This window comes from Xiphophorus hellerii, chromosome 11 (genome assembly GCF_003331165.1).
Source record: "Xiphophorus hellerii strain 12219 chromosome 11, Xiphophorus_hellerii-4.1, whole genome shotgun sequence".
NCBI classification, from domain to species: Eukaryota; Metazoa; Chordata; class Actinopteri; order Cyprinodontiformes; family Poeciliidae; genus Xiphophorus; species Xiphophorus hellerii.
Genome location: NC_045682.1, coordinates 13234022 through 13247935, shown reverse-complemented (window position 1 = coordinate 13247935; position 13914 = coordinate 13234022). Strand labels below are relative to the sequence as shown.

Below are 13914 nucleotides of genomic sequence, written 5' to 3'. Positions count from 1 at the left end.
TCATGCAGATTTGATTAAAAGGCCGACGTTTTTCTTCATCAACTGTAATATTACGATCCTAATGGCATGTTCTGTTACTGATTTATTTTCTCAACTTTGTTTTTGTTGTTGATGATCCTGTAATGTCCGTTTTCTTTTCACACATTGGTCACTGTTGTGTGAGCATGTGTGTGTTGTTTGCTTGTTTCTTGCTAGAATATTCTGTTTTAAGTGCCTTTTGTAAGTAAATTGTGACGTCTGTGTATGCAGGACCATGGGCTCTACGCTAAGGAGCGTACTGAGGAGCCACCGCGTCCCCCTGTCAAGGCCAATGATTACTCCTCATCTTCAGAAAGCAGTGAGAGTAGTGAAGAAAGTGAAAGCGGCGAGGGACCAGAGGAGGAGGAGAGCCCGACTGATCGGTATTGAAAGTGTTAACACAAATATTCCTGATTATTCAAGACGCAACAAACTGCCAGGAATGATCCTATCTCTTCTACGGTAACATCTCTGGGTGTTGCGCAAAGTTACTTTTTTTAATTATCTGTTTTGAAGTCCTTTACCAAACTTAATACCAGATACACCAGTAGAGCTACTAGTTGTGACTTGTAGTAGGTCTTAACCTCTCTGTGAACACGGCTTCCAAAGCTGGCCTTGCACGATTTGTTGATGAAAAATTTTTGGTTTTCCTTGAGAATCTAACTATTTTTCACCTTTTACGATGACTTTGAAAGTATAGTTGCACAATTCCAGTCTGTTTGTGTCATGTGTCTGCTGTGCAAGCTGCATTTCAATTTCCACAGACAGTTGTTGCTGTAGGAGAGACCTATGGAGAAAATGAAATGGAAACAACTGTTATTGTCCCACAAAGGAGCAGTTCAGGTGTGACGGCAGCATCAGGTGTAAAAGTTCACACAGAAAATTTTTAGTGTTAAAAAGCAAGATTAACAATAACATTTAATAATGTTTAAAGATAGTAAAGATAATGTTAATACTATAAAAGAGTAACAAAACAGAAAACACTGTGCAGTTATTAGAAATAAAAATATTTAACTTACTGTCCAAAGGATGTGCAGCTGAGTCGGATCACTTTCTGTGTATAATGTGCATTCAGTGTATTGAAAACAGAAAAAGACGGACTATTTACAAAACATTAAATTGTTAATGCAGAAAGGCAGATCAATCAATCAATCAAATTTTATTTGTTTAGCACATCTCAGTAGCAAGGCATTTCAAAGTGCTTTACATCATATCAAACACAGAAACACAAAGTCATCAAGTGGAGGGTTCTTGCTTTTACATCCATAAAAGGTTTACTGGTTACACTCCTACTGTGTTATATGGAACGAAATACCTATTGGTATTTTTATTCCCGCTCACGCTCACAATCACGCAATTTAAAACAGCCTTTCAACAGGCTTACGGCACGAGGCTCCATACACCTCTTTCACGGAATTTCAAGCAGGGACTCCGTCGTCCCTCACCCATTTTTGTGCAGTTGCAACATAGAATCAACAATCAAAACATGACATTAAGTCAAGTTCCATCATTAAATTTGTAATTGATTACGTCTCAAATACAATCCTAAACAGGTGGGTTTTTAGTCGGGATTTAAAGGAAGTCAGTGTTTCATCTATTTTACAGTTTTCTGGAAGTTTGCTCCAAATTTGTGGTGCATAGATGCTGAATGCTGCTTCTCCTCTTTTGGTTCTGGGGATGCAGAGCAGACCAGAATCGGAAGACCTGAGAGGTCTGGAAGGTTGATACAAGAACAGCAGATCTTTAATGTACAATAACAGCGGAAATATTCTTTAAAAATGAGTAAAAACGGAGCAGCTAATTGTGCAAACGCCAGCATGTATGTGAATACTTATTTTGTTGAACTGCCTATTTTTTTTTCTTTTTTTATTTTTTTTTACTTTTGACACAAGTGTTGAATTTATGGAGCAACCTTTTCTGCACGTTTTGGTCTGCACATAACCAGCTGAAAAATTCAGTCATGTCAAACCAGAGAAAAAAACATCCTAATGGCAGCTCAACACCTCAGTGAAATCCTCCAGGTAAAAAACAGTCTTTAGCAGAAGCAAGACGTGAGTTCATTGAAGACTGGAGATGTGTATTCAAAGCCGATGTATCATCAGAAACAAAAGGGACAGCCTTGCATGTTTAGAATGACGACTTGCTAGCAGAGTTGATGCTGTGTTGGATGCAGCACATTTTCACTCTCCTGCAGAAAGTCTGGTTGGGACAAAATAATTGTCAAAAAAAATGAAGAAAAGGGATTTCAGCATAGTGATGTAAGCCATATTGGACTGGCATGTTAATCAGCAGTTCAGTAATTCTTAAATTATCGAAACAGGACGGAGGATGGCGCATCCTGTTCAAGACATGTCCATTTTATGGTAATTATATTCACTTAGCTTCCGGCATCATATCTTCCTGATCATGTTTTCTCTTTTATCCAGCCACAGAGATGCAGACAGTGATTCAGTCAACACCATGGTGGTTCATGAAGATGAGGGTGAGGTGGGAGAGGGAGAGCAAGCTGGAGGATATGGGGATCAGACCATGCTGGTTCAGAGAGTGAGTCACCTCTACATGCAATGGTGTTTAAAATGCATCTTTGTGTTTCTTTTTCACCAGTGCAAATCCGATCATATTTAGAAACTGTAAAAAAAAATTACTGGATTTGTTTTGCTGTCATTTCTTTCTAAACAGGCATTTTAAACTTTTGTCAAACTCCTCCATATCGCCCTAAGCTCCCCTCTGGCCAAGCACTGTTACGTTGTCAGCTGAAGCATTGTTGAGATATCTGTGGAGACAACCATGACAGGAGACATCTTCCAGATGACTCCTAATGAGATGAATGCTATGAAGTGCATTTGTATTCATGTCTGTCTGAATATGCATTACTGGTGTTATTTGCACCAAGTTGCATTGATAATTGGAAAGTAAGGAGTTCTATTGTTTATCAAGTGCAATGGCCTCGCTCTACAGGTTTTATATGATTTAGGTCTAGGGATTTGTGTTGATTTGGTTTTATGTTTTGCAAAATTATCTCTGAAATACTCAATGACAGCACATTTTCAGCTTACAAGAAGAGTTCACAATGTTTTCTTTTTTAACATCCTGGTGTTTGAAAGAGCTCATGAGTGCTTGCACTCAGTCAGGGCTCCCAGGCGTTTTAAAATAGAAACAGGCCCGCAGCATTTGTTACCATAGTTAAGACTTGGTCTCATCTGACTGAAGCACACAGTTCCAGTTAAATTCCCTGTAGCTTCTTCTCAAAACTTGCCGTGTAGATTGTGTATAATGGTTGTTATGGACACTTTTGGAGCATAGGAAGTCACTCTTTGCTTCTAGGGTTATTCTTTTCCACCCTTACATCTCGCTCACTGTTTGTAATGGCAAGATGCACGAGTCCTCGCCCAGCCTAGTGGCTTTCATGTACAGTAGTTCATGTCAAATTTATAACTACAAGAAATAGAAAATCATTGATTACTAGTTTATGATTCCTAAAATTTAACCCATTTAAAAAAACTTGCCTTCAAAGCCGGAGAGTATTTGCTCTGTTTGATTTTCTATGTAAAAATAGAAATTTTCCCGTTCAGCCATTTATTGTGAAAACAAAAAACTTTGCTCATAGGTTTGGTTCATGTAATTCTGGGGAATATCTCATACAGTTTGTTTCCAACATGAAGTTCGTGTAACTTTTTATCTGGTAAGCATTTTAGATTTAGTGTATTTCTAAATTTTTCTTTTACTTTCTTAAAAAAAGTTACATTTTGTGCTCAAGTTTTTCTAATTGAAAAGAAATTTGACTTCTGAAAACGTGGCTAGTCAAACCCCTTTTCAAATCATTGATGATCATTTTAGGGAATACTTCATAGGTTTGTCAAGTGATAAAGGCACACATGTTTCTGATTCTTACTTTTGGTAGAATATATAGGCTTTAGGTGCGACAGACTGGTTTTCACCCGCCTCTCGCCCGGAACGTTAGCTGGAGATAGGCACCAGCAGCCCTCCCAACCCTTCTGAGGGACAAGGGTGTTTAGAAAATGGATGAATGGATGGATATAGGGTTTAGGTCTCTAAGTGGTTAGTTTATTTCCAGCTGAACATGTCATACTTGGTTGCAGCACATTAGTCCAGATTCAAATCTGTGGCGTCATCATTACATAACGAATTGTGTGTTTGTTTTACCTGGAAGACCCCAGAGAAGAGGAGCCATAACGGATACACTAACTTGCCAGATGTGGTGCAGCCCTCCCACTCTCCCACCGATTCAGCCTCTCACTCCTCCCCAGGGAAGGACTCTGTTTACGATGCAAGTTTCACTGATTCTAAGTATATCAGTCCTCAATCCGTGGGTTATTTTTATGTCTGCTATGTATGCCATCATGTCAGGCATGAAATGTTCATCAAACGTCGTTCAATACATGACTAGTAGTTATCTTTGTAAAGTGATATAGGTAGTAAAATTACATATATACTGTGTGTATAAAATATTCAAAATTTAATTTCTGTTGCCTTAATGTGGAAATAACGACAACATTTTCAATCCAGTATCAATCCAGGGGTTTGGTGAAGGCATCTGGCAAGTCTTCCTTCACCACCTTTGTGGATCTTGGCATGTATCAGTCACCAGGTGGTACCGGGGACAACATGTCCATCAGCGGTGAGTCACAAGCTTTTCAAACGTCCCAGAGTATCTGCTCAGTGTAAATATTGACCCATTAACATTGCAGCCACACTGGTTTGTTTATTTTTTGTCAAACCTGACTTTTTCAAAACATTTATAAATTGTAAAATTAGTTTTAGCATATGTTTAGTCTGTATACATTTGATCTGTCATATTTGCAAAAGTATTCAACCCTAATCTGTTGTGCAGCAAAAATATTCAGAGGGGAATCACATATACAGTTCTGCTGTTTTGGTTTTATGCAAATGTCATTTGAAAAAAATTATATATTGAAAATGATCATTAGTGAAAACAATCCATTCCTGTGTTTTTGGTCTCTAGGCTCCAGATTTGAACAGCTGAAGATGGAAGTGAGGAAGGGATCCATGGTGAATGTCAACCCTACCAACACGCGCCCTCCTAATGACACACCTGAGATTCGCAAGTACAAGAAAAGGTTCAACTCTGAGATCCTATGTGCTGCACTTTGGGGTGAGGATAAAAATTACACTGTTCTGTTACAAAAACAGCTAAATATCAGATTAAAGAAAATACAAAAAGGAAAATGCATTTAATTAAATTATAAGCATAGTTAAACACATAAGCCTGCTCCTATAGAGTTTTTGTTTCAAAGGTGACCAATTTACAGTTTGTTTTTGCAGTAAAGAAGAAAAGTAAATAGAAAAACATGAATTCTACTGTGTTATTTTTAGTTGTGGCTACAAGAACGATAGTATTACAATGTTTTTCACATCCAGTCTTAGTTATTTATGGGTCCATGTGTTTGTCTGTAGGTGTGAACCTGTTGGTGGGCACAGAGAACGGCTTAAAGCTGCTGGACCGCAGTGGTCAAGGAAAAGTTTACCCACTCATCAACTCCCGTAGGTTCCAACAAATGGATGTTCTGGAGGGCCTCAACTTGCTCATCACAATATCAGGTACACTAACTTCAGCTGGCATTCTTTTTGGGTTTTAATAATTAACTTTGGGAGCAAAAAAACTCATAATTTTCAATTAGAATAGGAAAATGCTAATAAAATGGTGCATAATGCAAGTTTTCTGTGGTTTGATGTTGCTCTTCAAAAGAAAAAACTATTTTTTTAAATATCACTTGAAAATTATGTGTTATTGCAAGATTAATATTTGTACACCAACTATAAAGTCTTAAAAAAAATGCTAACATTAAAATAACCCTTAAATAAATAAGCAATGCTAAGCCTGGTGGGGGCACAAGTAAAGTCTGGTGGCCCGCCAGGCTTATAATACACTGATTGAAACCCTGATGTAAATTTGTTTCTTGAGCTAATCACAACATTTAACATCTTTTTGATCAAATTCTCCTTGTTGTTTAAGGCAAGAAAAACAAGGTGCGTGTGTATTACCTGGCATGGCTGAGGAATAAGATCCTTCACAACGACCCGGAGGTGGAAAAGAAGCAAGGCTGGACCACTGTGGGAGAAATGGAGGGCTGTGTACACTACAAAGTGGGTAAGTTTCATCCATGTCAGCCATCTTTTCTCCTTCTGAGAAATGATGGTGACTATAGGTGGCAACAAGTGGTTTTAACCTGGTGAAATGAAGGCTAACTAAAATAAATATGAGTGAATTATTAATTATTGACAAAGGGCCTTACTGTTCTGTCCAGTGAAATACGAGAGGATAAAGTTTCTGGTGATTGCTTTGAAGAATGCGGTGGAGGTTTATGCATGGGCGCCCAAACCTTATCACAAATTCATGGCCTTCAAGGTAGAGCTCTCCTTTCCCATCACAATACATTCTGAGATCAATCTAGCTAATTATTTTCCTAAAAAAAATCCCACATGCCCTTTGGCCTTTTAAACCAGTCTTTTGCAGACTTGCCACACAGGCCTGTACTGGTTGACTTGACTGTAGAAGAGGGCCAGAGGTTGAAGGTCATCTACGGTTCTTGTGCTGGGTTCCACGCCATCGATGTAGACTCTGGAAATAACTATGACATTTACATCCCTGTCCATGTGAGTTGTAAAGCTTTCAGTCTGCAGTATTTTGGTAGACGTGAAATCTTTGGGGAAGCATTGACCTTGCTCCTTCATTGCAAGCAGATCCAAAGCCAAGTGACTCCACACGCAATTGTGTTCCTGCCCAACTCTGACGGCATGGAGATGCTGCTTTGCTACGAGGACGAAGGTGTTTACGTCAACACCTACGGACGGATCATTAAAGATGTCGTCCTGCAGTGGGGCGAGATGCCCACATCCGTTGGTACGACTCAAACCCAGCGAACTTTACAACTGTGTGGTTATGTAAGGTGGAGTTGCACTGGTCATTGCTAATGTTTCTGTGGTTTGCAGCTCATATCTGCTCCAACCAGATTATGGGATGGGGTGAAAAGGCCATTGAGATCCGCTCTGTGGAGACCGGTCACTTGGATGGGGTCTTCATGCACAAGAGAGCTCAGAGACTGAAGTTCCTTTGTGAAAGAAATGATAAGGTAAGAGAGAAATGCTTAACGAAAAGAAATGAAGCAAATAAATACCAAAAACTAGATTAAAATAATCTTTTCTGAACTTGGAATAAAAAATTCTTTAAAATAGTTAAGTTTCATATATAGGTGGTATTAGATTTATGTCTGTAAACATCAATTTCCAAAATTTTTCATAGTTTCTCATTTTGACTTGGGTGTCATTTTTTTTTGGATTAAAACATGTTAATTTATTAAAATTATCTGTGTGATCATATGTTTTGAATCTTTGTTCTGTTGAAAGGAGAACATTCTGTCCTTTTTTTCCTCTAAAAACGTTTCTTCCTGTAGAAACCAGGAAGTTTCAGAATGGTTTGTCCAGTGACAAATGTAGTTTTACTTTTCCACACTTAATGTTTTTGGTTACTGGCCAAAATGTTGCGTTTTGGTATAATTTGAGAACAGCATCTTGTGTCATACTCTTGCTGTGTTCCCTCTCTGGCTTGTGGAAAATTGCAAAATTGACTTTGCATGGCTTTGTTTTAATAATGACTTAGTTTTTCCCACTCTTCCAAAACGGCCGGACTTCTAGGAATCCCAAGGCCAATAGCTGTTTTTTTTTGTCAATGCCCTCTTGCTAGGGTTGTCAGTTAAGGTTTACAGCCATGTCTTACTATGTTTGCAGTTGTCATACTTTTTGTTTTCAAATAATTTCAGACTTTCAAAGCTTGAAATATACAAAATACTAAAACACCAATTTAGTTTTTAGTTGTAGTGACAGTGCAGTGAACTTCAAGTGGTAAAAGTTGCAAAATAATGACTTTCTATAAGTTTTGTTTCTAACTCATTAAGACTTGTTAAAAAGGGAAGTGACCTTTTTTTCAGAACAATGGTGTATATGCTAATAATTGCTATAACACTTACATGCCCTTTGTGTCTGTGCTGCTCCCCAGGTGTTTTTTGCTTCCGTGCGTTCAGGAGGCAGCAGCCAGGTGTACTTCATGACCCTGAACAGAAACTGCATCATGAACTGGTGAAGCGGCAGCTGCTTTGGTCAGTGCGTAGAACCCAGCAGAGCCGACATTCTTGCTAACGCATGCACACAATTTACAAACACTACTCTCTTTCACCCTGAAGCTCCTACATACTTGCGTGCTCCCACCGCAAACGCAAAGACATCCAGAAATCACACAGAAAAACAGAAAACAAACAAACAAAAAAAAAACCCACCACAGAACCAAACTCTACATTCATTCCAGCCTAAACTGCTTAAGGTACAGCTCACCCCCTGCTGGCAGTCTGCCGGGAATCATCATGGAAAAATCGCAGATGAGATTCAAATGTCAATATCCGCAATTAATTTAGACTCTGTATATATAACCTAGCTTGATTCTGCTCTCTTTGTGAAGCTGTCTTCTTTAGTTCCATCTATTTAGTTTCTACTTGTGACGTACGTTAACATTCCTATATTTGACGAAGGCATTATTTTTCAAGTACTGTGTTCAAAATCAATAGTATATCGCCTGAGACTTGGACGAGAATCCGTTTCAAACTTGAAATGCTGAAGAGTCCATGTGCTGTGGTGCACAGACCTTATTTGTTCAGAAGTTTGCCATTTTGAAATAAAGTTGTTCCATATCAAGGTTAACCACAAACATTTGATGTATTACAAAAAGATGAGCAAAACCTAGGTGAAGTGGCTTGTTTAAATACTTCAGTTATTTGTAAACCCTGTTTGTTTGTTTTTTTGCTGTGACAGCAATCAGGCCTTGAATCGTTTAAATGTACATTAAATTTCAGTTCATTATTAATAAATGATAAATCTAGTTCAAAGTCTTTTTTTATAAGGTAAATAGTCAGAACAGAACAACTTCCTGCTTTAGTTTCTTCTATACAACTTCATTCAACTTGTATCCATCTTTCATAGGTTTACAAAGTACGCAAATTTACTATTTGTATGTAGTGGTTCTGTAATAGTTCTAGGCTACTGATTTTCTTAATTTCTACTGTACTTCTAATGCCATATTATTGCAATATATTCTACTGTTGTGGAGTCATTTTAAGAGGGGAGTTTGTATGTGAGGCAGCATGATGAGAGCTTCAGGAGGAGGATGGGTGTGGAGGGACAATCGCTGATCAACTCTGCTGTATCATATTTTAGTCCTTAAATTGTTTTTTTGGTTTTTTTTGCGTGACTATGTGTGTGAGGAGTGTTTGCGCAGGAGAACAGCTCTTTGTGGTCTTCACCCAGCAGAACAATTTATCTTCAGGGAGACGCTGCAGTTCGGCAGAGTACTCCAGCTTTTTGGGCACTTTGAAGAGCATGAGTGGAACAACTCATGAAACATAATATATTTTATAGATTTACATTCTGCCAAAGTTCGCAGTGCATGTTGGGGTAACTGGGTGAGTCGAGGCCAAAGAAAGCAGAAACTAAATGGAAGCTGTGAATAGAGGCGAAAACAACTCACAGATCACTGACCAAGGCTTTCCTCCTGTAATGTATAAATAGTTGGTTTATATATATATATATATATATATAATATACAGTGTTGATCGAAGGTTTAGATACACAGATAACCTCAACTGACCTTTTTTTTTCAATGTATATTCAAGGTTTCCCCCAGAAAACTTGCTAAGCCCGGTGGTTGGGTGCTAGTGCAATCATTCATCCAGCGGCCCGTCGTGTTTTTGAGTTAAAAAATGTTTAAAGTTGACTAAAAATGTGAAAATATCACCTGATAATTTGTGTCATTGGAAGATTTTAAGATTAATATCTGAACACCAACTATAAAGTCTTAAAACATGCAAACATTTTAAAAAGACTTCAGTAAATAAGCAATGCTTAGCCTGGTGGGGGCACCACAAGTAAGGCCTGGTGGCCCGCCAGGCTTATAGTACACTGGGGGAAACCCTGATAACGATAACATGAAATACAACAACGCAGCCACATGCATTTTTTCTGTATACACCAACCATCTTGTGACTGAATATTTGACTACTCTTCTTTTCAGAATTGGTAGTTAATTTAAACTGATTGGATTCCCAACAAAGAACTGAATTTTAATCATTTAAACCTAAATTTTAATGTAAGTTGAGTCCAGGACATCCCAGAAGGTCCAATCAACGATTGTTTAATCGTCCAACTTTATCTCCATTTAGCTGGTTAATCCAAGTGATTGAGCTTTTATGGTTCCTGCAGTCTCAAACTTCTAAACCACTTTAGTTTCATCTGAGCGCTTGAGTCAGGTGGTTTCAAACTGAAGAGAGATCCCGAATGCACATTAAAATCAACCAGTTCAGCTTAATTCTACTATTTCTAATGAGAAGAGTGTGTAAAAATATTCAACCAGATTTCTGTCTGATCAGAAACCAAACTAATTGAGGAAATGATGAAGGAACCTTTGATTAGTGATCAGTGGGAAACTCTGCTAAAGCTTGCCCTTCAGGATAAGATGTACCGTCATAAAGCTATAAAGATCGCAGGACATGTTTGAGTCAAAGTTAAAATTATTATTCTATAGATAGATAGATGGTTTATTGTACAGGAATAAAATTTAAATGGACATGGAGAACACTTTTCCTTCAGTTTACAAACCCTTACAGATGTATGTCTAACACATACTTCAGTGTGCATTGAAACAGTTTGTATAGTACTGTATAAAACGTTTTTTTTATTTCCCCTTGTTGAATATCTTTTATGTGCCATGGCCTACACTGCAGATTTACAATACACACAGAGCTTTGGCACTCGTTTTTCTTTTTTTATTTTCAATCAGTCTGCCATCGTGTTTACAGATTAAGTAGTGCCTTGGAGTAGAGAAAGTTAGAAGCCTAAGGAATAATTTTTTTTAGCCCCGTCTCTTACTTGAAACTCCAAAAAGACATTTAGGACTAACACTCGGTGCCGGTTAAGTGCACTTAAATAAAATAAGATAAAATCTACAATATCCCCCAAGTGAGCGTGAGATGCATTTTCTTTGGCACCAAAATCAACTCCAAATGATTCATAGCGCGTCCAGTCATAACTAACAAATGGGTTATTATGCATTCATTGAGCTTAATGTAATGTGTAGTGGATCAGCTTACAGAGGGAACCAGCACAGAGAAAAGCCATGTGTATGAAACCAGTTTGGAGAAAACCCTCAAGTGAATATGTGTGTGTGTGTTGTGTGTGTGTGTGAGAGAAGTGTCCTCAAAACGATGTTGGTAATTTAGGTTCATGCTACACAGATCAAATAATTGCTTATCCTTCAGTGATGTTGATTGTGTAACCTTGTAGTCGGGAGAGTAGCTTGTTATATTCTCAGAAGCCTATTTTATAAAGTTTGTAAATTAGTATTATTCAGAAATAAAGGTGAATGTACATCTATAAAACAGGTTTGTTTTTGTATAAAAGTGTAACACACTATTCTAAGCACAATGTATTTTAGGATGGGTCAACTTAGCATAACAGAGACGGAGTCCTATACCCCACATTCTCTGTCGTCGGGTTTGTCAGCATGAAATCAGATAAAATGGCTGTTTAAAAATGAAACGGTTGTCGGCCGTTGCATCGTCCAGACAGACGTCCATCAGCTTTCACAGCGACGTCCATGTTGGTTGATGAGCCGCGCGGGGCTGACGGGCCGTTAATATTCTCAGGTGATCGTCATAAAGGAAGTGCAGAATTTATCAATCAATTTATCAGAATGGTGATTTTAGCCTCTTATCAAGGGAACAGCGACCAGAGAGTCTGAAGTACATTTAAACAATTTGTCAGAATATCAGAGGTTTATGTTTGTTTTATCAAAATCAGTTTGTGAAACTGGAGAAATAAAGGATGTCGGCGATGGTTAAAACTGAGGACTGTAGTGTGAAAACATGGTAGGCACAACTAAAACTAAATAGGATCCAAAGCTAAGCCAGTTCGACACCGTAGTTCTTAACTTTAAGAAGCAAGTTTTCATTGAAAGGACAACAATTATTCCAAAATTAGAGACTGTGCGTTTAGTTAGGATGTGTAAAATTTATGGGAGATCTGAGGCAAAACGCATCATATTTTAAAATCAAACTTCTGAATTTAATTGACTCATTTTTGAAAACACTCAAGATTTGTTACTGAGGCTTATAAAAGTAAGCCTCACTGTTAAAGAAGACATTAAAAGCATTAAGACTACACATTAAAACATTGCACCAATCAGTTTTCTCCTGGCTAGTATAGATTAGCATTTTTTGTGCCTATTTTGATCAATTCTCCATATACATTTCTTTATTTAAAGGGATATAAAATGCAGTGAAAGTTTTTTTGATAGAAGTCGTGGTTCTGAATCACTAAATGAAGGAATTCAAAGCATTTGTCATTACACATTGCGTTTTTTTACTCAGTAGATCAAAGTACATGCTGGTAATTTAATTTTAGCTTTCATGCATTTAAGAAATGCTTAAATGTCTTTTCGGATTTGTTCTTCTGATTACCCAGCAGAGACTATCAAGGAAAACTAACCAGTTCCAACCTTTGGCATGTTGGTTCGTGTATCTCTAATTACAATAAAGCACCCTTTTAAAAATACTAATCCCTGAACGGTTTTAAAATGAAAAAGCACCTTAACATGTGAAAGTTCTGTTCAAGTTTGCACTAAGCACCAATTGAAACCTAAACAGATACACTTTGAAGAAGGTCGGCGTTACTTTAGGTTTTATCAGTAAGATCAGCTGAAGGCATCGTCTGAAACTGATAGAAGAACCGTGGCGAGACGGCGACGCTTCTGTTAAATAAGCAATATCTGAACCAATCAAAACCCTGGCTGTCCACCTCAGTGTGGCTCGCAGGTGGTGATTCTTCAGTGGCCTTTGGCAGAATAAATGTAGGCTGGCTTGTTTGTTACAAAACCATTTTCTTCTTACGTCTACAAATGCTCGAAACGACAGCTCCTCTCTGTCAGCTTAATACAATCACCTGGGAAACTAAAGACAATGAAATGTCAGAAACTGCCTTAATGGCAACGATAAATAGAAAACCTAGTAATAATCTATTACGGCACTTCTGTTGTTTTTGGTGTGGCGTGTGTGAATGGTATTGGCAAATCATAATCACCAGGACGTTTAGACAGAGCTATAATATCCATTTTTCTTTTCCAATAACTTGATTTTTTTACATTTTTGCAACGTTTTAATGTGCCCACATCTGTGTTACTTGTGAGAGGTTAACTTCAGATTGTATTTCATAAACCTATAAACTTTAAACTTTCAAAAGATTGTGCTGAATGAATTTATGTCTTAATACAGGTTGTTTGAAAAATAAAATCTTGATCTCACTTTGGTTTGTTGGTGCTGTTTTTTCTGTTGATGGTTACATCTGCAATGAAAAGAAAACGGGATGAAGACAAAAGACTACTGTTTTTTGCTTTTGTTTCATGTTATATTTTTACTCCGAGGAAGCAGTCTCAGAAGTCATGGATTACTAATTAGAAGTTGCTAGAAAGATTTGAAGCAGAAATGACAATAAAATGAAATGCTTCAGATACAATCATTTTAAAAAGATTGTAAAAGGGACAAAATCATCCATGATTTTATTTCTGGACAGTGAAAAATCTGGAAAAGGTGGATTATGGGAACAGTTTTGTCAGTTTTTCTAAATCTGTTCCATATATCAACTTCTTTCCTTTTATGCCATTTTTATTCCTGCTTTATTTTCTTTCTTCTTTGCTTCCTCTCTTCCATGTTTTCCTTCTTCCTGCCTTCCATCTTTGTGCCATTTAATTTTTTTTGACATTTCTTCTCAACTTCTTTGTCTCTCTTTGGTCCTTCCTCCATGTTTTTCCTCCCGTCTTTT

At 37.6% G+C, this 13914-nt stretch overlaps 1 protein-coding gene across 8 annotated transcripts in view; it reads left to right on the top strand.

Annotated features, from left to right (window-relative positions):
- Positions 1–13396, top strand: part of mink1 (misshapen-like kinase 1) — a 35487-nt gene extending 22091 nt beyond the window's left edge. For 5 of the 8 annotated variants that reach the window (XM_032576625.1, XM_032576623.1, XM_032576627.1 and 2 more), the window contains 11 exons: positions 250–401; positions 2445–2562; positions 4190–4306; positions 4546–4657; positions 5003–5152; positions 5455–5598; positions 6014–6148; positions 6306–6406; positions 6505–6901; positions 6991–7130; positions 8054–13396. In XM_032576625.1, coding sequence (XP_032432516.1) covers positions 250–401; positions 2445–2562; positions 4190–4306; positions 4546–4657; positions 5003–5152; positions 5455–5598; positions 6014–6148; positions 6306–6406; positions 6505–6901; positions 6991–7130; positions 8054–8137 — 1650 coding nt within the window. In that variant the 3' untranslated portion in view covers positions 8138–13396. The remainder of the gene's footprint in view (positions 1–249; positions 402–2444; positions 2563–4189; positions 4307–4545; positions 4658–5002; positions 5153–5454; positions 5599–6013; positions 6149–6305; positions 6407–6504; positions 6902–6990; positions 7131–8053) is intronic. The other 3 variants (XM_032576629.1, XM_032576628.1, XM_032576622.1) reach the window with 2 other exon arrangements.
- The last annotated feature ends 518 nt before the right edge of the window (positions 13397–13914 follow it).